This window comes from Telopea speciosissima, chromosome 10, assembly GCF_018873765.1.
Source record: "Telopea speciosissima isolate NSW1024214 ecotype Mountain lineage chromosome 10, Tspe_v1, whole genome shotgun sequence".
NCBI lineage: Eukaryota > Viridiplantae > Streptophyta > Magnoliopsida > Proteales > Proteaceae > Telopea > Telopea speciosissima.
In genome coordinates, this window is record NC_057925.1 from 59,282,193 (window position 1) to 59,303,226 (window position 21,034).

The 21,034-nt window shown below is 38.7% G+C and overlaps 3 protein-coding genes and 3 non-coding genes across 6 annotated transcripts in view; 4 read left to right on the forward strand and 2 right to left on the reverse strand.

Moving 5' to 3' along the window:
• The window catches only part of LOC122641458, a 26,912-nt gene extending 21,063 nt beyond the window's left edge, over positions 1–5,849 (reverse strand). Inside the window, exons 1-2 of the mRNA XM_043834696.1 lie at positions 5,843–5,849; positions 1,528–1,529 (exon numbers count right to left, since the gene is read on the reverse strand). The gene's annotated coding sequence lies outside the window, so the exon portion shown is untranslated. The remainder of the gene's footprint in view (positions 1–1,527; positions 1,530–5,842) is intronic.
• Positions 1–9,050, forward strand: part of LOC122641459 (WD repeat domain-containing protein 83) — an 18,986-nt gene extending 9,936 nt beyond the window's left edge. The window contains exons 4-10 of the mRNA XM_043834698.1: positions 2,288–2,395; positions 2,468–2,577; positions 2,742–2,849; positions 5,062–5,107; positions 5,299–5,430; positions 7,785–7,880; positions 8,885–9,050. Of these exons, the coding sequence (XP_043690633.1) occupies positions 2,288–2,395; positions 2,468–2,577; positions 2,742–2,849; positions 5,062–5,107; positions 5,299–5,430; positions 7,785–7,874 (594 nt within the window). The 3' untranslated portion in view covers positions 7,875–7,880; positions 8,885–9,050. The remainder of the gene's footprint in view (positions 1–2,287; positions 2,396–2,467; positions 2,578–2,741; positions 2,850–5,061; positions 5,108–5,298; positions 5,431–7,784; positions 7,881–8,884) is intronic.
• A 1,544-nt stretch (positions 9,051–10,594) lies between these two features.
• Positions 10,595–10,666, forward strand: TRNAH-GUG. The gene has a single exon. It is a non-coding gene; the product is annotated as a tRNA-His (tRNA).
• A 7-nt stretch (positions 10,667–10,673) lies between these two features.
• On the forward strand, positions 10,674–10,766 carry TRNAY-GUA. Its single transcript has 2 exons — positions 10,674–10,710; positions 10,731–10,766. It is a non-coding gene; the product is annotated as a tRNA-Tyr (tRNA).
• Positions 10,767–10,913: 147 nt separating this feature from the next.
• TRNAY-GUA lies at positions 10,914–11,006 on the forward strand. Its single transcript has 2 exons — positions 10,914–10,950; positions 10,971–11,006. It is a non-coding gene; the product is annotated as a tRNA-Tyr (tRNA).
• Positions 11,007–12,480: 1,474 nt separating this feature from the next.
• Positions 12,481–18,382, reverse strand: LOC122644081 (transcription factor bHLH48-like). The gene is made up of 7 exons (XM_043837685.1): positions 17,573–18,382; positions 17,337–17,444; positions 17,164–17,229; positions 14,504–14,572; positions 13,639–13,710; positions 12,991–13,216; positions 12,481–12,816 (listed from the first exon to the last, which is right to left on the reverse strand). The coding sequence occupies exons 1-7, from the start codon at positions 18,089–18,091 to the stop codon at positions 12,767–12,769; spliced, it is 1,110 nt and encodes a 369-aa protein (XP_043693620.1). The 5' UTR covers positions 18,092–18,382; the 3' UTR covers positions 12,481–12,766.
• Between the last annotated feature and the right edge of the window lie 2,652 nt (positions 18,383–21,034).

Below are 21,034 nucleotides of genomic sequence, written 5' to 3' on the forward strand. Positions count from 1 at the left end.
AGGGTGCGGATAGGGACATCATTACATAGGGATAGGGCCCTACCATTACATAGCATATGGTTTTGTAAATAAAAGTGCAATTTCAGTTGGATATACTGTCTGTATTTTGAGCATAACTTCTCCAAATCAGCTGGGATTTGCAAGTTTTTGGTCACGGTGGAAAAGGCAATCAAATAACCTTCATATGAAAAAAGTAACGCATACATTTAATTATCTTAGACGTATATCCTCCGTTCTTTCTGAAAAATTCACTTAAATGAGGGTTAAGAAAAAAAAATGACTCAAAATCCAAAATTTAAACAAAATGTTGAACTAGAAAAAAAAAAAAAAAAAAAAAAAAACCCTCACTAGGACCAGAGACACCACCACTCCTGATGCAGATTCATCACCAAATAGAGCTTGTTTCATTGGGAATAAGTCTAAGGTTGGGTTACATACATGTTGGGCCTTGGATCCCATGGGTTTCTAATGTAATAGGCCACTTTTATGGGCCTAAAATATGGGTACATAGGTTGCATACGGGATTAGTCCAATACTTAGTTAATTTTTATGTTTTTTAATTGAACCGGTTCAAATTGGTTGCATCCAATTGGTTCAATTTAAGTGATCATGTGACTTGGTTAAGTGCTCATGTGATGTAAGTTGGGCTGGATTAGGACTCTATAAGTCCAGCCATGTTTTGAGTCTATTTCTTTTAGTATTTTAGTTTCCTAGTTAGTTTAAGTTGCCTAATAGGTTAGGGAGAGGATTAGGCCATTCTTTTTTAGTGTCTAAGTCTTTTTTGAGTCTTCTATATAAGTTTGTAAGGGAGGCCAGCATTACAGACGAATTTTGATTAATAAAAACTCAGTTTTATGCTTGCTGCCTTTGTTGCTGCCTTTGCTCCATCGTGAGTGTGCCTTGTGAGTAATATCAAGGTTGCCTTTTGAGTAATATCAAGGTGAAGGGATTGGTGAACTCCGATCGACTCCTGGCATCTTGTAGATCAGGAGGTCCTTCTTCTTCAATCAAGCTTCCTCAACTTGCTGCTACTGCAGATCTGCAGATCCGGTGAGTTGTTTGTTAATTTAGTTATTCCCCTAATCCACACACCCCTCCGTCTATCAACCCTAATTCTCCATTAAACCTGCATTCCTACCTCCACTAGGATTCCCCCATAACTCCAGATTTAGCCTTCACTTTCAAACCCTACTACCAGCCTACATTCCCCACATCACTCCCTACATTCGACCTTAAACCTAGCCCTTAGTCTCCTCTACAACCCTCCATTCCTCCACTCCATTAAAACCCAAAACCTGCAACTCAATTCTGTCCAGAATTGCAGAATTTTAGAACCTTCCCAAACCCTAATATTTATACACCATTAAAGCCTCCTCGACCTGCATATTAAAACCCCATTACCATTATTCAACCCTAACCCTAATTTCTGCCCTAATTAGCCTAAGCTGTCCCAATCGGCCAGCCTTGTTAGGTGATCCTATTACCCTGGTTCCTAGTGGGACTACTCCTACCTAGGACTACATTAACTCCTGGACATTCGCTTCACATCGTTACATTAGAGAAGTATATATTCTTGGGGTGTAAATTTGTACCTTCTTTTCTTTCTTCTTATTGTGCATCCTTATATTCAACTCAACTCAACTAAGCCTTGCCCCAAGTTCCAACAACTTTAGATCAGGCACAGAAATCATGTTCCACAATTCCACTCCACCAGGACTATGACTTCTCTCACTTCTACCAAAAATCATCTTTCTTACTTTTTGTTGTCCTTCCTTTCAAGATTTAACGCCTTCTTTGCATCATTTTCATTTCACTCTCTTACTGGCACAATATTAGCCTGTCATTATCTTATGTTGTCACCTATTGCTGCTATCGCTATGTTTCACTTGTATATTAATTTCTGATTCTACCTTTCTTTGTTTTGCCACTCTTTTATCTCAACATCCACATCTCAGGTAGAAACATTTTATTTATGTGCCTTTTGCTGTTGTGTTACATTTTGCTCTGAAACATGGATGGCCTTATATGGCCAGAAGTGCCTCTTGACTTCTCTGTCAAACTCCGATTCTATATGCAGCTCCCTTTTCACCATCCTTATGCGTGATACAATCACTGCTGACTCTTGGTTATAACTCTTTTAAGTCTGAACTGCTTCCTTTTTTTATGGTGCAAATTATTACTAAATCAATTTATTTATTTGGGTTTTAAGTCCTTGTAATCTTTGATTTTAAATTAGGACTTAATTGACTCTTTTTTTTTTTTTACTTTTGATTTCTTCTTATTTCAGGTGAATGCTGTAAAATTCAATGAGTACTCATCTGTGGTAATTTCAGCAGGGTATGATCGTTCAGTTAGAGCTTGGGACTGCAGATCTCACAGCACTGAACCAATTCAGGTTAATCTTTTGTCTGGCAAACTCGATTATTATATATTGACTTCTTTTCCTAATTTTCTGGTTCATGTGCAGATTATTGACACATTTTCAGATAGTGTAATGTCTATCTGTCTGACAAAAAGTGAAATTATTGCTGGAAGTGTTGATGGTACTGTTAGGACATTTGACATTCGTATTGGTAGGTATGTAGCATCATAGTAGTCAAATTCACTTCCTATATTCAGTTTTAGAGCCTTTTGCTTTTCTTCTTCCCAGTCCTCCTTTTCTAGTAGCTTAATTCTCTTTCAATTTTATATAAAACATGAAAACAGTTCTTCTAATGTTGCCTTCTTGTGCCTTAAACTAGAGAAATATCTGATGACTTAGGCCAGCCTGTCAACTGTATTTCAATGTCAAATGATGGTAACTGTGTGTTAGCCAGTTGCTTGGATTCTACCTTGCGTCTTTTGGACAGGTAATAATTGATAATTTCTTATTACTGTAGTTAGAGTTTTGAAAGGGTAGTAAGGCTTACACCACAAAGTGTGAAGGACACATGGGGCAAGCACCTTATGTTAAGGGTATGCACCATTTTCATAATAATAGGGTTTTCATCGCAATATTGTGGCTTAAAAATATTTACTTCCTTAACCTATCGCTAAAAATAAATTTTTATCATATGTGGGAGAGGATTTTTCTCTAAAATCCCTTTTAAGTTGTATTTCGCATCTAGAGAACCATACTTGCTAAATGGAGTTTTGGATCCACTGGCCTGCAATGTGATTCATTATGACTTCTTTGCGACCATTTGTTGGAACTGAAATCTGATTTTTGTATTATGAATCAATGACTACTTAGCTTTACAAACATGCTCGGACATTATCCTACAGTAAAGGCAAAACATGGCCAACGAAGTTTTTACCATGGCACCCTCCAAAAGGTTCCTTCAAAACAAAAAAAAAGTAGAGAAATTTCGTACCATGTTCCTTCTTTTCTTTTGGTGATCAAGTGTCCTTAGCTGCCTGATATAATACCATTATATTTTAGAATTCAAATTATTTTTTAGCAGTGATTGAGTTGAATATGCGTTTTCCTCCCTTGTTTTGTCATCGGTTGTCCGAAGAGGGTGCTAGTACCATTTCCCATTCCTTTTGAGGCTATGACCTGCTGGACAGACATGACCCACTTTGGAGGCCTGAACCAAGAACTGGTCCTGAACCAGTTTTCTGGTCTGGCAAGGGCTGGTAGACGTTTGGCAGTTTCTTATTCAGCTAGCAGGGATTTTATTTGTTATCTTTTTATTCCATCATTTAGTAGGTCCTGTAGGGATTGTTTAGAAGTTTCTCTTTTCTTTCCTAGTTTACTTAGTTACCAGTTAGAGAAGGGATTTCCTCTTTATTTATATGATGTAATCTGGCAATTAGAGACAATTTTGAATGAAAGTATAATGAGGTTTTTGCATGGTTCAAGATCTCGGTCTCCCAAGTTTCTGAGACGAAACCCATATGTATTACTGTATCAACCAGGTTTCGACATATTTCAACATTATTTTGGAAATTTTGATAATTTCGACCAAAAAATACCAATTTTAACCAATTTCAACCAGCCTATGACATGTCGAGTTTTGCTCAAAAACCTGGGAAGGCCAGTATCGAAACCAGCCTCAAAACCGAGATTTAGAACCTTGGGTTTTTGTTTGCTGTTGAGCCGAGAGTGGCCGTGAGGAGATTTTCCCCCTTCCTGTGAACATCTTCTTCTTTGTTTTTCCTCTCTTCCCTTCCGACTAGACTTTTCTACCCTTGCTGTTATTTTTTTTCTCTTTGTAATCCTTTTTCCTTTACTGCAATTCTGTTCTGGCAGCAACTTGGGTTGGGTTGAAACTCAGCATAACTCCGGTTATCAATCTATATGGACTGAGATTCTGGGATTCAGTTCAATCTCTCAAAACAATTATAACCCTTAATTCTAGGCCCTTATCACCTTTGCCGTGAACTACAGGTTTGCAACTTGCTGGTCCTATTTATCGCCTTCAATAGTTGCAGGGTTTCGAAACAGCCCCTTTTGGTTGCTGATTTGACTCGGTATTATTGGAGAAATATGAGGGAATCCTCTTACGGTACTTCAGCTAAGAGATTTGCGACCATCTAAGGCCATATCCAAGAGCTCCCATTCGAGTTCCCACATCTTTGAAGAAGAGAGAGATGGTGGGTGGAGACAAACATTCAAAGGAGGAATAATTTGCTGGATTGCTGAACTTCTGCAAAAATCCACCCATAGACAATGATAACGGGTAGTGGTTCAGCTGGTCTCCACTGGAGAAGATAATTCAATATTGTTCCAATCCTCGCCCACATTGTTTCTGTTTTATAAGAAAGTTAGAAGAAAATATTTTTACCAAAATGTTTGTCATCCATGAATTTGAGTGAAACATTTAAACGAGAACAAATTCCTGTTCGAGAGAATGGAGCGAGTTTTTATCAGGGAGGATAGCACAACTGTCATTTACATTTTTGAAATTAAAAGACTATGTCCCTTTTTTTTTTTATCAGTTTAATTGTAAAAATGAGGGAACCAACCCCAAAGCTCAAGCCTCAGGCCTCAAACACCTTTTGCCTTTTCCAAAACTATATGCTATAGACATCTCTTCAGCCTCATGTTTCTATCTATTTATTTTTTTCTTATGGCAGGACCTCTGGGGAACTATTGCAAGAATATAAGGGCCATACTTGCAAGGTTTGTACCACAGTTCTAGCATCGAGCAACTCATTCATCACATTGCAAGATGTATTCTATTGTTTTATCAATTCATTCATTACTGGTTGCCAAAACTTTCCTTTCTGTTTTGCTGTGGAATTTTTGTCAAATCCTTGCATAGTTTTTTGACTCTTGGACATGATATTTTGTTTCTGTTATCCCTATGTCAGTCTTACAAGATGGATTGCTGCCTTACCAACACTGATGCCCATGTAACTGGTGGATCTGAGGATGGCTCTATTTTCTTTTGGGATCTGGTAGATGCCTCTGTGGTTTCAAGTTTCCGAGCTCATGCTTCGGTGGTAAAGTTTTTCCTCTAGTACAGCAGCATTAATGAAGATTATCATGTTACTGCTTCTAGTAAATTGCCAAAGATACTCTGTGAATAAAATAGATGACTTGTTTCCTTTTAGGGGATTGTCATTATCATTCTTTTAGCATTCTTCTGTTTATTCAAAAATTTTTTTCTTCTACTTATCCAAAAAAAAAAAAAGGTGAGAGTTTGCTATAAAGAAATTACATTGTCATGTATTTTCTGGTCATGATACTTCCACAGTCTTTATGGACTGAGTGGCTACAATATCATGCGTAGCATAATTTCCTTCCGACACTGAAAGATTTCTTGTGTTGGCCCAAGGATACAAATATTGGTGGATCATGGGATATGTTTTTCTGATCTTGAAGAACAATCACTTAATTGTGGTGTATGGGAACTAAAGTTTTGGATTTGTCAAATTCACTTGTAACATTGTCATGATGGTCTCTTGCCACCGTTAAAGATTGCTAACTTGAGGAGGAGTGTCTCTGTTGAGTAGTAATTGTTGGGTTATGTTGAGTGGTAGTTGTAGTTTCCTTTTACTTGTTTACTTGCTTTTAATTATTTACTTTCATTGGAATCAGACTTAGACTTAGTAGGTCTCCTACAAAGAGTCGATTGCTTGAATATGATATAAATGATGGGGCTAGGCCACGATAGAAATAGATTCTGAATTCTATCGTGGCCTAGGATTCTCTTCCCCTGTCTCCTATCGTGTTGTCTTTCTCTCTCTCGGTTCTTTATTCTTTTTCATAGATTCAGGTTGGTGATATTTGATTTTGCCTCAGTCACAAATATGTTTAAGATGTACGAGTGTGTGTGCACACGGTTGCACACACAGAGACACTAACTAAACATAAGGTTGTATTGGTAGTTGAAGTGTGGGAAAACAGAATTTCTCATCTTGTCCGTTAACTTGGAATATGATCATGAAGGTACCAGTGGGTCCCATTTGTAGTTTGTCTATGCAGTTGCCCTACCAGGGATATGGTTGCGCCTCGCCTAAAATACCTATAAAAAAGGGATCATGATGGTCTTTTTGCAAAATATGTTTGGGCCCTACTTAATATTTGTAAAGGCTAGTATAGGGTTGTATAGATGGTAAATAAAGCATACTTGCATTCCTCTTTTAGAAGTTCTTAGGATAAGTGAATCCAAGGAGGGGTACCTCTTTTAGGCGCCAGTACATCACCCCACTCAAAAAACTTCATACCTTTCTTATTCTTGTTGTATGCTTCTAAATTGTTTCAATTTTCTCTACTAAACCACCCTGAGTCAGTGATACTCCATGTTAATTATGCTTTCAATCCTCATTATGGTTATGAAATAAAAAAACCCTCTATCTGTTTATGCAGGCATCCTCCTAGTCCAATTTTCTTAAAATTTTGTACTACTTCTCTTAGTACCCTTTGGTCTCAACTTTCAAATCCTAAAGTGTATGCAAGATACCGCATGAGTATTCCTCTAATCTGGACTTTCGCATCAACTCTAACCTGAAGTCTTCGCCTCACTTTTTAAACCTGAAATTAATTTTCATGAAAACTAATTCAGCTCCTGCAAAACCTAACCCTGTGGTCCATCATATAAACAAATTAGCTCCTAAAAGCTCTCACTCAATCTCTTTTTCCAATTTTCTAAACCATGCAAACTTTGGCAATGTCCCAACGACATCTCTATGCCAAACCTTAACTTCTTAACATAGCATGGAAATTTATTGGTGTTCTACATCATTGAACTGGATAATGCTACCAAAACCAGAACCATTCTCTGCTTCCAAATGGTACCATTCTTTGTATCAGATGGTACCATTTATTGGATATACACTGTGGAGTACATAAATTGTAATCCTCTACCCGGAAGGGGTATTTAGTCATTCTCTATTAATGAAACTAGTTTGAGCTTGGGAGAGGGAGTCGTCCAACTCCATTGAGCCATTCTCTTCTCTCTTTCTACCTTCCCTTCTAAATCACAATTATGTTACTCCATTTGCATCAAGAACCAAAGTCTGTCTTTATTTAGCCACATTTAGCAAGAATGCCGTGTATAAAGACTGCTTCCTGACTAAAATCAAACTGAAAACTGAGGAATTTCTGTGCTGATTGTCCGTTTCATCTATGGGTTTGATGTAACGTACAAAGTTTATTTCTTGCGTGTTTTTTTTTTTTTTGGGTGAATTTATCCTTGCATAATTATTTTGTTGGTTGCCATGCTTGTTCAGTATTCTAAGTGCAATTGCTTGTTGATAGAGCCAATATATGGTGGCTGTAATCACTCATTTTAATTATTTGTTTCCATTATATAAGATGAGTAAAATAAATAATGGTTCATGGTTCTTGTCAGGTAACGAGTGTGAGTTATCATCCAAAGGATAACTGTATGATAACATCCTCTGTTGATGGCACCATTCGAGTGTGGAAGACAAAGTTGTAGCAGCAAGTAAGCTTTGTTACCTTGCTCACTCTCTCTAAACAGTGCTGGCATTCAAGCTCGCAATTCAAGTTTCTGATATGAATCTTTTTAATTGAAATTAGAGATGAAGTACATGTTCTGATTCATAGCTTTAGGTACTTCATTTGGAATGATTTTCTCAGGAGGGAGATCTGGGTTCCATTTTCTTTTAGTTTGGGAGGAGTGTACTCTATATGCTTCAGAAAAATTTATCATTGTTCCCATTGAAGAAAAAAGTTAACACAGGATGCTACATCTTCATATGCATCTCATACGATGCGACAGTTATTTTCTTCATGTTCCCCATAAAAATACATAGTACTTGCCATTGTTCAATGTTCGAGTACAGTTTTGGAATAATGACTTCTTTTTGTGGGAGATGGATCATTTCCTACACAAATGTGGTGTTGCATGCATTTGGTGTTCTAATGCTTAAAAATATACTTTACATCTGCCACTTGGTAATTCCATGCCCTTCATATATGTCTTCTTATTACTTGTTAACAGGTGACATAAGATGGCTAAGTTGCATACGTTTGATAATTCATGAGAGATGCGACAGGAGATCTGATCAGTCATGCAATAGCTATGCCGTTTTCTTAGCTCATGTGCAATGGAGGCCTCTGGAAGCTCCAATAAGGAGGCGGTGATATAATTTAGATTGGAGGAACTAAAAGTATCAGGGGTGGTAGGCCTAAAATGACTCTAGGAGATGTTGAGGAAACACATGCATAGCTTTGGATTAGTAACAAATGAGGCTTTGAATAGAGTTGATTGGAGAAAGGTCCATGTAGCCGACCCCATTTAATTGGGATTAGGCTGAGTTGAGTTGAGTTGTTTGTTATGCAATTCATCCTGGCTAAAACCAACCCAGGGCCTCCTTTTGTTGTATTGCTGCTTTAGCCATGACTTTGATCTAACTTCTGTCTTCTAGGTTATATGTTTTTTTATAGGTTTACAAATAGAATAACACTCTACTGGCATTCATGCAGGTAATGAACTAGTTTCTTGGATTTCCTCAACTGAACTACTGGCTTGACAGATCTGTGGAGGGCTTGCAATCATCTGATGTTTGGAATTAACTCAATTGTTCACCATCTGTTGTCCTGTATTACTCGGTTGGATTTTTACTTTTTTTTATTTCTTTTTTTTTTTTGGGGGGGGGGGGGGGGCTGGTTGGCATTTTTAGTCTCCCTGGCCATTTCCAAGCACAATGCTGAGGTATATATATGCAGGCAGAGTAGTAGTCAACTATTTTACATCATGTAGGCTAGTTATTTTGAGCATGGCAATGCGATTTCCACATTCACATCTCATGAATAAGAAAGGCATTTGAATGCACTATTAGGTGAATTAGACCACCTAAACATCAAAAGCCATGGCACCTTCCGTTTGCCAAAGACGTGCACTACCAGATGAGGACTAACCATTTGAAAATTTTCCCCCCAATGAAATCAACGGTATTGTTGAAGTTATCTAGCAACTGCATTGGATTGGATCAATGCATGTCTCAGGAGTTTAATTTCACTCAACAAACAAAGCATATTACCCGGCACAACGTAAGCTAACTTACTAGTACTAGTGACTGTAAGAGGGGATTTGTACATCTCGTCCGGTACCCAATGATCGGAGCTACTGGAGCTGCCATATCACTTCTCCACAAAGCAGAATTGGGTTCCCAACAACCAAGGAGCTACCATATGACGACTCCACACAGCAGAATTGGGTTTCTAACAACCAAGGAATCTCTCACATGGTCTGCCAATAAGGGAAACTTTTACCGTTTTTGTTTTCTTTTTTTTCAATTTTTTGGTGCTTGAAATTTTTCACCAACTCCTTTAGCCCCCATAGTCAATCCAAACTCTCAGGTGAAGGCAAAGAGTGAAGTCAAAGATTCAATCCCAGAATTAGCATAATTGAGACAATTAGCACCTTAGAACACACCCATTGTTTGTCTGCAAAGACTTGAATTCATTTAGGCTGGTGTTTGCTTGCAAAGAAGATTCATGGTGATGTATAAGGGATGTTGATCGCGCTCTCTTAAGATATTTTTTGCCCATGGCATATGATGAAGACCAGAGTATTTGATCTTGGCTGTCTATGCTACCTGTGCCATTAGTATGGAGCAAGGTTTTAAAATGCGGAATTGATCAGTGATGATATCGATCTGTATCAGATCGAGGAATTTCCTAGAATAAGTCCTCAGATCCAAAAATAGGGAATTTCTAGGATTTTTAGGTATGAATCGACTGTATTGGATTGATTGGAGTTGGGATCAATCACGATGGATTCCAATATGAAATTATGAATCCGCTGATACACCAATCTGATTCCGAGGAATTACTTGAAATGACTCCGCTAAAGAAAAAAAAAAATCAGAAATCAATTGGTCGTACACTAGAATGATGCTATTTTTTTGGCATGAGCAATCTCTAAGAGGGGACAAATCTGAGTGTGAATCCATATCCCACATTTTGGCTATTTGGGGGCCCTACGTAGGAGCAGCTCGTACTGTGGGCTGAGCCAGCATTAACTCTTGCAAGTTACAGCATATTGGTATGGTTGCGAGTTACGTACTTGTAAGTTAATTAATCTTGTTTCTACCCCATAAAAAAAAAATTTTAAAAAAAAAAAGTCAATTAATCTTATCTAAATTGTGTTTAAGAATAATTAAAAAAACTTATGATAATTAACAGCAACTTGTGGCTGTAGTTTAGTGGTAAGAATTCCACGTTGTGGCCGTGGAGACCTGGGCTCGAATCCCAGCAGCCACATTTATTGCCGACCTTAGCTCAGTTGGTAGAGCGGAGGACTGTAGTGGGAAAATTTCTGGTAGACATCCTTAGGTCGCTGGTTCGAATCCAGCAGGTCGAAATTTTTTTTTTTAACTCATTCTCATTGAATTATATTTTAAACTTTCTAGGATTGAAATTTTGAGTCGCTCTGTAAATCAGTATAATATGATTAAGTGGGTGATTTATTACTTGATTTTTATTGGAATCCCAGCAACAACAAATATATCCGACCTTAGCTCAGTTGGTAGAGCGGAGGACTGTAGTGGGAAATTTCCTGGTGGACATCCTTAGGTCGCTGGTTCGAATCCGGCAGGTCGGAATTATTATTATTTTTTTTTCTCATTCTCATTGAATTATATTTTAAATTTTCTAGGATTGAAATTTTGAATCGCTCAGTGTAATATGATTAAGTGGGTGATTTATCACTTGGTTTTTATTATTCGTATTTTAATTTTATTACTTTTTTTTTTCCCATAATTATTTTCCTTTATTTTTATTTTGGCAAAATCCTACTTGGTCGATGGTTGTCCTTGGTTGGGCCACTAAAATCCATTATGTACAAGGATCCAATGATAAAATAAACCATTGGATACTAAGGAGATGCTTTATATAGACCACATTCAAATGTCACCCTCAAATTCAATCATTTATGCCTCCCCCATGTGTATGTCTATACAATCCTTCAATAGTCGCACCTATATGTCAGGTTCATATTATCTGTTTCACAAAATGGTAAGAGTTCTGTTTGGACTGAAACTTAACATGTGAGTAGCGGATCCTGAAGTCTACTAGTTCACAAAATTTCAGGCTAATCTGATCTTCCCCGTGAGGGAAATGGGCACCAAACACCAGACCTAGCTTGGTTATCTAGATTGCCAGACTAGAGAGCCTTCTGCCCTTTATTTCAATATGGAAAAGAGTAGGACAACTCCAACTATGGTATAAAAGTGGTAAAAGTATGAGGAGCCTACTTGTCACCAAAATTTGGGCCTTGTAAAACCTGCCACATGGCAGATAATGCCACTGTATTGCATTAGGATACCATCTTGGACCTACACCCTCTTACAAAAAAAGGTTCATGTTCTCTGTGCCGCAGCGCAGGCTGTGCCCAGACACATGGGCCTGCCACTTAGGAGGATAGGGTGATCATTGAGCCCATCCCCATTTGTCTGGGCGTGTCTGGGCACAGCCTGCGTCCCTCGGTACAGAAAACATTCTCCCTACAAAAAATTAGTGGTTTAAAATGGAAGTCAAAAGGTGTATCGGCCAAAAGGTGGATTTTTTAATCCCGAATCAGTCTGATACAGCCCAATGCAGCCAATCTGTACTGGTATCAGCAATGACCAACACGGTACTCGATACCGTGTTTTATAACCTTGTGTAGACCAGACTTTATTACATCCGGAGTCTGGACTAACATCTCCAGACTACTGTTGTAATCCTGTAGAATTGCAGATTGCTGCTGCTATACTCTTGGTTTGGGCTGCGATATGCACATACTAACCTTACTAAGTCAACCAGGGGACTTGGATTCTTCTTATATTTAGGCCTATGGGTTGATGAATTAGTACAAAAGTGTCTCTGAGATTGTGTTAGTCTTAAATTGGAGACTAGACTCTGCTTTTCTGAAATTGTTATATCTCAGTTTTTGCTGTCTGGTTTGATTCTTATTTTTCCAGTTTCTGTTCTGTATCCATTGATTGGCACTTCCAGCTGGAAATGGAAGTCTTTGTGGTTCAGACAATGGCTTGTAAAGAAATTGATCAGTAAAACATAGAAATCTTTACGACTTCAATATAATATAAGTCATAGCCTGTTCCATCGTTTTACAAGATGAATCAATCAACTCAGATTGAAACTGAAGCAGAAGACTAAATAACCCAATTGAGTTAGTACAATGATATTAGAACATCAAATCAAATTTTTTCCTCCTAGATTTGAAGAGAAGTAGGATCCTAATCGCCTCTGCCAATATCGCAAAGACATGTTCCTTGAGGAACATGAAGAGCTCCTCCCCACTATTCTTCTAATTGCTAATGATATTTCTGGTATGTACACTACCAAGCTACAATGAAAGCTTTATCTGAGCTTCAATAATTCCATTTTCAACTGGTTCAAGTGCATTGATACTGTGCCAAAATAAAAATTGAGGAAGTAAGGAACAGATTTTGCAAGTAGACATAAGTCAAAGAGGATGTAATCTTTCTCACAAATAAATGAGCAAATCAAACAACTATTATCTGAGTCCATTCATTCAATTCAATTCTTTTGGTAATGCAAAGAATATTTAAGCTCACCACCACCTGAGTCTGCTGAGGAGTTGTAACTGAAAACAGAGTTCTCCGATGGATGATAATTGTTGTAATTGTCTCTCTCCCAAACTGGTGGTTGCAGCACATCAACTTCCCACAACTGTTGATGCTGATTTTGTTGTTGTTGACATCTTGCTCCATTGAATTGAAGTTCAGACCACATCATTGGCTCAACTGTTAGTGTGCTGGGGAAGCCACCAGTACTAAGGCATCCACTCTGCGAGATTAAAAATAAGTACTTTGACACAACAAATTGAAATTAAGGCAAAAATTACACAATGGTAAAGTAAATGGGTAACCAATAGAGAAGGTTAAAATCAGCAATAGCTAAATTAGATTAATCTTGGTGGTAACACCTATGACACATCTACCTTATTAAGCAAATACAGGGCATTGGGAAGGAAACAAGTATTGTTATTTACATCTCCCACTATAGGGACTGACTAGTAGACATGCATGAACATTTGATCTATAGCTTTACATTGTTTAGCACATTTTTACATTCGAGGCTCAGAATTTGGCTGTAATTAACGAGTAAGAACGAAAGCTTTTTTACTAAAAATATATATTAAGAAAAAGTTAAATTTGGAAACTTAAAACAGAAAATTCTGAAAAGTATACCAATTAGTAGGTACATACTTCTACAGCCAGTAAGTTGTCAAGGCCGAAGTCGATTCTCGGGTTAACCGCTGCGAGTCTCATTGATAGAACCTGAAACCCAATGTTTGGATCGAGTTAGAACCAAATAACTAAAAATAAATTAATGAATAAAATAAAATAAATGGCACTTTTGCCTTTACAGTGTCTTAGTGTAGAGAGGCTTTCTTTACAAGGGACTCCTAATTTTGCCACATCAGAGGATGATATAGCAATTTCAAACCATTGGATAAACAAGGGATAGTCAAGATAATCCACTAGTCAAGTTTTATACTCAAATTCAACCTAATTTAAACCCCTTTAGATATCATTTTTTTTCCTGCTAATGAGGGTATCTAGACCTTCGGTTGAAATTCCACCGGCACATGCATACATCCTTACACACGCACCGGGTCAGCACTGGATCCTATGAGAACCATAGAGGCTGCAGGGCTGGTCCCAAGGGATTAGGACCATGCACTCTCATTTCTTGAATTCTTTGAACCCCCATTTGGCCACTTGGCAACCTCCATTTAGGTTAAATCTTGACTTGTGAGCAGGGGACCAAGGGTATACCTACCCAAAAAATTTGGACCCCACCAATCTACCATGTGGTAGGTCTGGTTCCAGTGAAAGAAGTTCAAGCCTTAAATAAACAAAATGATATTAAAGTGACAAAAATGCCCAAGGAGCAGTGCAAATAGTTAGGGTATTATTTACAGAAGGGTGGGGGGAGTATAGAGTCAAGTCCTTTAAGTCCTTTTCTTTTTATTTTACCCCTTGAAGTAGCAGGCAAAACTCAAAAAGCACAAATAAATGGAAAGTGGAAACAGGGGGCAGGGGGGGGCGTTTGAGCTTAGACTCTGACCTCCACTTGACGCTGCAGTGACTGTACGTGGTTGATGATCTCGTCCAGCACTAGAGCCGTACCTGATATCTGCAAAAGCATTTCTTTTTCGTAAAAGAACGCCATTAAAGCAATGAAAAAGAGACACGATTAAGATAACAAGAGTTACCCTCACTTTCCACTTGAACAGAAGTCAGATAGAAACCAGACTTTTCTAGTAGACTAATCTACTCATCCTCTCTATTTTGTTGTCAAAATGCCCGCCCAAAATGATAAACAAAAATGCCAAGGACGAAAGTACCAATCTGCAAATTTCCAGAGAAGTAAAATGCAGATTTTACTTCGTACCACAGCTTCCAACAAAAGCATAAACATAAGGCCAACAATGGTGGCCCCAAACTCCCAACAACGTTTCTGATTTTCTGCTATTCAGTGACCCTCTATAACCTTAGTTGGGTCGATGTCATGGTGGGGCATAGCTGTTCGGTCTGACACCTACATGTAAGAAGCCTTATTGAATCAAAACCTGTTATGAAACAGAGGCCACACATATACCCATTATACAAGATATTTTTTACAAGGGTTGATGAATCCCAATATCCACAGCAAACCCATCCACCACTAAACCATGCTACCAAAGGTCCAAAAAACCCAGTTTTTTGAAATCCTTGGCAATGAGTATAAATTGTTTATACATAAACCCAATGAAGGGTGTAGTTTATTTTATTCACAGCCCACTTCCCAGTCTTCACTCTTATTCTTACACACTTGTTAGGTGGTCCAGAGTGCAGACCAGAGCAGAAAGAGAAGGCTATGGTACTGCTATGGTGTTAGACAATATAATTTTTGTGAATTCAGGTCAGAAATGCAGCTAAAGAGGTTTAAGGGTCATCCATTGAGGACCAATGAACATTGAAGTTCTGGGACCAGTTCATTTGTTACTTACAAATTACAAATTCCAGTATTCCAGTGGTCCTGTTTTCATAAGACAATAATAAATACTTGGGTTCATGGCTTCCATGGATAGGATGATAGGACCACCATATGTATATGCCTACTCTACCGATCAGGTGACCTTTAAAGCCCATTTGGTCTAATTCACTCCTTCAAACCATCAATCCATAAAGATAAGATTTTATCACTTCCTAAGGTCTCAATCGTTGGATTTCTACAATAGACTCAATCCAACGGTGAAGACATGCAAAAAGGCCTAGTAGACGGTAGGATCACATCGAATCTTTTCCATATCTATGAAAAAACGACCCTTGGCCTATCATCTCATGTTTCCACACTGTTCTGTTTTATCATTTGTAGTTTCGTTGTGGTTTTTTTTTGGTAGAGATGCTTTTATAAAAGCTCTGCCTTTGTCGTTTCACTGCACCTTTTTCTCTTCTTGTGCCGTGAAAAAGACACATAACGAATATACCAGATGGTCCACATCCCTACCATGTTAAGGGTATTCTCGTCCATCGATCCACAACTTTTAGTTATGAGATTCACACAATTCCCAAAGTATTTTTGTGTACCTGATAAAAGCCTTGGGATTTCTGCTAAACTCTAATAAGATGACGAACTTAACTAGGGTTTTCAATTTCAAGATAATGCCAAAACTACCACAAGACTTTTCTCATTTTAGATTAGAAAACTACATGGGCGTGTGTTCTATAGTTTCTCTGTAGTTCTCTTTTGACAATTCTTCCCCCTTTCACACCTCTGAATTCTGACCAAAATATGAAAATGTTGAAAACGACTAAACCCTTTGCTTGAAGTCCTTACTTAAAAGTTTAGGTCGCGTTTGATATGAATTCTTCAGAAAAACATTTTTATAACTCTTACAAAAATTTATTACTATAATTTCATATTTATGTTAAATTCTTTCAGGGCTGTCAACTAGTGGGCCTGATATAATTTGAGGTATTGGTATCCTGATTCCCGATCCATATCTGATTTCCCTATCCATGTCGGTATTGGCTATGGCCAATATGATACCGATATATATCATTGGTATTGTTCAAAAATTCACAGAATTGTCTTAATTTTGGAATTGATTGATACTCGTTTCAATATCGTGAATTAAAACCCTAGGGCTTGGTTAGTTTCGATTAGGTCTAATCAATCCCCACCAATTTAAGGATCCACCAGTACCACACGTTTTAATTAACCTGGCCTCTTAAGCTAGGGATGGACATGTTTATAATCAATTAATCGATTAATAATTCATAATCAAACTAATCATACTATAATTGGTCTTTAAACAGGCTAATTGAGTTAATCAAGCTGCAAACATGCCATAAACGGATTGGTCAAGTCATAAAATGAATAATCAGGCTATAAATGGTCAGTTGCGGTCAAGGTTTTAATGGCACAAATCGAACGAAAATTCAAAAAAGACAATCTTTTTGATCGATACCAAACACCGTGGTCTTGATCGGTTTCAGTGTTAGTCAATCCTAATCGAATATACCGTGAAAACACCAGAAGAATAATCAGTCTAGCCCCAACACTGTACCGGTTGACCCGATTTCAGGCTTTAACCAATTGAGCCTACCGGAACCGGCCGACTTTCAAAAACAAAATGCAGCTTCAATTTTTTAAGAAGAAAAACATAAAACACAACCAAACGCAGCTTTAATAAAAAGGAAAGTTACACGAAAAGAGAAGCAAAGACTAGAGAAGTAAACCTTGCTACAACCGGGAACCAGTTCCTGAAGGAGCTTCATCCGAGCATTTATCTTCTCTCTCCTCGCCTATCATTATTAATAAACAATGGGATTAGTTTCTTTATTAATAAAATGATTACGATAATTAAATATTAAGATCTTCTTCTTCTACTGTTAATAACGTGATTAATTACTCTTTCAGCTAGGCTATGGCTGTCAGTAGCTTGCCCACGACGAGCTCGAACGTGAACGTAAGGAAGCTTCTCACCATCGTTTTTGCTCTTCTTAGCAGAGCCTTTGACCTAACTTACCCAAAAATGAAGAAAAAAAAAACAATGAAGCTTTTCAATCTCTGGTAGATCTTCTCGAATGAAGGAATACCAGTTATCACAAATGGAAAGAAACCGGAAACCCTAAAAGAGTTTGTTACCTTCTCCCGTTCCTTGCGCTTAGTCGATTTCTGGTTCTCCTTTGGAACGTTTGCAGCGGAGGAGGGAATCGGAGATGAGCTCCGGTTGGACTCGGACTCAGCTGGTTCGGCCTTCAATTTGGGAGAATTCTCTCTTGAAATTGACGGAACTGAGCTCGATTCCGGCGAATCTTCTGCGGCAGCGAAGACTGAGAACCTTGCGGCTCGTTCTACTAAGGCAGCATTTGTAGGGAATATGGGAGAGCAGTTGAATGAGTAGCCAAAGTTTCTCTGATCTTCTTGAGTATTTTTCCAGATATCTGCTGCGAGGATCTCCTGAGATTTCACTGGTTCGTGAAGGAGCTCTAACGCTTGATTAGCTGGGAGACCGAGGAGAGCAGTGAAAGAGTTTTCGGTTACAGGCACTACTGCTGCGTCTTCAAGAACGTTCTCCGTCATTAGTTCCTGAATTTCTACACTGAATTGCTTATCGTCTCTGCAATTTCCAGATCTGCTTCCTGAACTTGTAATCAGCTCCATAAACTATCGAATTCACGAGAAATCCGACGGAATCGCTTAACTAGATCAACAATTTCGCTTTCTCTGTTACTTTAAAACTACACCCTCTCTTCCTTCTTCTTTGCTCTATGTCTTCAGCCAATTCCGAGCTTCCAACCTTTTGAAAACTGTTATATTTCACATTCAAATGATAAGAAAACCAAAGGCGGGTTTACACATTTAGATGAAATGATGGACTTCCCAGCTCGAATTCGACTGAGACAACCCGAATCCACCTTAATCCTTACAGTGGAAGAAATACCGAAACTGGAACTCTTTCTCATATATATATATAGCAGAGCATCCATGGCTGTCAACTGTCTTTCTCTCTTTCTTGTCGATTACGTTTTGCGGAAATTTCTGTCAACCCCCTAAATTTAAACCCATATTACCTAAACTCTCCATGGAATATTTCTTTCTTCCCCAATTTTTTGTAAATTGGCTTTTTAAGACATCCAATTACCCCTCCGAACAGGACTGGGACACAATCCTAACCATGGGTCCTACATTGACTCTTTCTTTTTTCGTGAGGGGATTAAATCTAAATCAAACCATTTTGTATTGTAATTTGTGTAAGGCATGAGAATCTCCCTAGCATAGAAGATGTGGCCGAGCACGACTGACTCATATGGTCTTTGTTGATGATCTTATCTTTTTTGGAGACGCATCCATGTCGGAAGCCCGAGCACTTAGTGAGTTATTGGAATCATACTATAAAGCTTGGGCAAATCATCAATCTTAATAAATCCACTACTCAGTTCAGCCCGAATGTCAGCTCTACCACAAAGCGTCAGCTCAGGGAGTTCTTTCAGATTATTCCCACTAATGCCCTTGATAGGTACCTGGGTATTCCTTTTATCAGCAGCAAACTAAACTTCACTGTTCAAGCCTGCTAGCCAGAGTGTCGAATAAATTGCAGCTTTGGAAAACCCAATATCTCAATCTGGCGGGTAAGACAATCCTGATCCAATCCACTCTTTCATCGATGCCTCTTTATGCTATGTCCTGCTTTAAGCTTCCTTCGACAGTACATAAAGATCTGGACAAGACTGGTCGTCAATTCTTCTGGTCTCGAGGAAGCTCCTCTGTGGTTCCTACTGTTTCCTGGAACACCATCCGCCAACCTAAGCGATGTGGTGGGTTAAACATCAAGCTATTGGCTCCCATGAACTCTGCTCTCCTAGCCAAAAGAGGTTGGGAACTCCTGCTACCCCCTACTTCATTATGGGCTAGACTTATGAAGGAAAAGTATTTTCCCAACACTTTGTTTTTTCAAGCTAAGTGCCCCACAACTGCATCTTGGGGATGGAATTCGGTTTGCTCATCTCGGGATCTGCTTCAACTTGGTATTTTTCATCAGGTGGGCAATGGCAGAAGTATTAATCCCTGGCTGGATCATTGGATTCCATCACAGCCACCCTCATCGGCTCCTTTTCCTCTTCCCTCATCTGCTCCCTCTGCAGTTGATTGGTTCATTGATCCTACCATTCAAGCATGGATTCCGGAAAGGGTCTTTCATTGGTGGCCCCCTGACATCGCCTTTTAAATTTTATCCTTTCCATTTCCTACCTTTCCTGTACCTGATCGCGTAGTGTGGCAAGGCACTTCAACAGGCAAGTTTTCAGTTTCCTCTGCCTACAATCTTGCTATTAGGTCTAACTCGCAGACTATGGATAAGAAATGGTTGAAGATTTGGCACCTTCCTACTACTCCAAAGGTGCAATTTTTAATATGAAAAACTCTACACGATCGCTTGCCTCTTTCGGATTTTCTCAATTCAAGAGGTTTTAATATGAATCCTTATTGTCATATTTGCCAGCAGCATATGCAATCGCCTTCTCACCTTTTTGTGAATTGTATTTATGTGGAAGGCATCTGGCGCCAAACTGGGCTTTCACATTTGTTTATGGCTCCAGATGTTCTCAGTGGAGTCCAAGCAACGTTGCAGATCCCTTTCCAGCTTAACAAGGATAATTGGATAAAAGTCTAACTCTCTTGCGGACTGTTATGGCACATCTGGACGGCCTATTGGGACTTAATTTTCAGGGGCACTCCTTTCAATCCGGCCACTGTTACTCTCAGGGATTGCTTCTTCACGAGAACATCTTCAAAATTACTTGCCGCCTAACCATCGAGCAGTCAGGCTTGTTCGTTGGATCCTAACGATCTCCCCCTTCATGAAATTCAACGTCGATGGTGCCAGTCAGGGCAATCCAGGATTGGCTGGGCTGGGAGGTGTTTGCAGGTCTCCTAACGCTACCTTTCTTTGTGGCTTCTCAATAGGGGTTGGCTGGAATTACGCCCTTGTAGCTAAAGCTCTGGCGGTCTGTGAAGCGCTTCGTATGGCTGTCTCGCAGGGCATTTCGAATGGCATCATCGAAAGTGATAATCTTCTTGTGGTCAACTCTCTTTCTAATCCTTCCTCGGATTGTCCTTGGCGGATCGCTGCGATAATACGGGACTGCATAACTCTAGCATCACATTTTGGTCAAGCTATATTTGTTCATGCCCTCCGCGAGGCCAATTCAGTGGCTGATCAGCTCGCTTCTCTTGGATCGTTCTCTCAGACTTCTTCCTTTTGGCATCACTCCCCACCCCTTGATTGTATTCTTCTTCAGTTGTTCTCTGACTCGTCTGGAACATTGTTCCAGCGTTAATAAAATTCCATTATCAAAAAAAAAAAATAGAAGATGTGGGAAACCCTCTCCCTTATCGCAAGTGTGAATTTGACACCAAAACCGTTTATCAAAATTGAACCAAATGTTTTAAATTTCAACTGATAATCCAATTTTATTCAATTCAGTTTTCTATTTTATAGTAATTCAATTTTGGTTCAATAAATCATCGTTCAAAAATGTTTAGAACTATTTAAAATCGGTAGAATAAATCTCTACTTGGTGGTGTTTTCTATGCTCTCTCAAAGGG

Excerpts from the sequence above, each read along its gene's own strand:
- LOC122644081 (XM_043837685.1), bottom strand. The coding sequence starts at position 18,091 with ATGGAGCTGATTACAAGTTCAGGAAGCAGATCTGGAAATTGCAGAGAC. Across the intron at positions 13,711-14,503 it reads CACTGCAGCGTCAAGTGGAG|GTTCTATCAATGAGACTCGC; the intron begins GTCAGAGTCTAA and ends ATTGGGTTTCAG. Across the intron at positions 12,817-12,990 it reads CAACTCCTCAGCAGACTCAG|TATCAATGCACTTGAACCAG; the intron begins GTGGTGGTGAGC and ends ATTTTGGCACAG.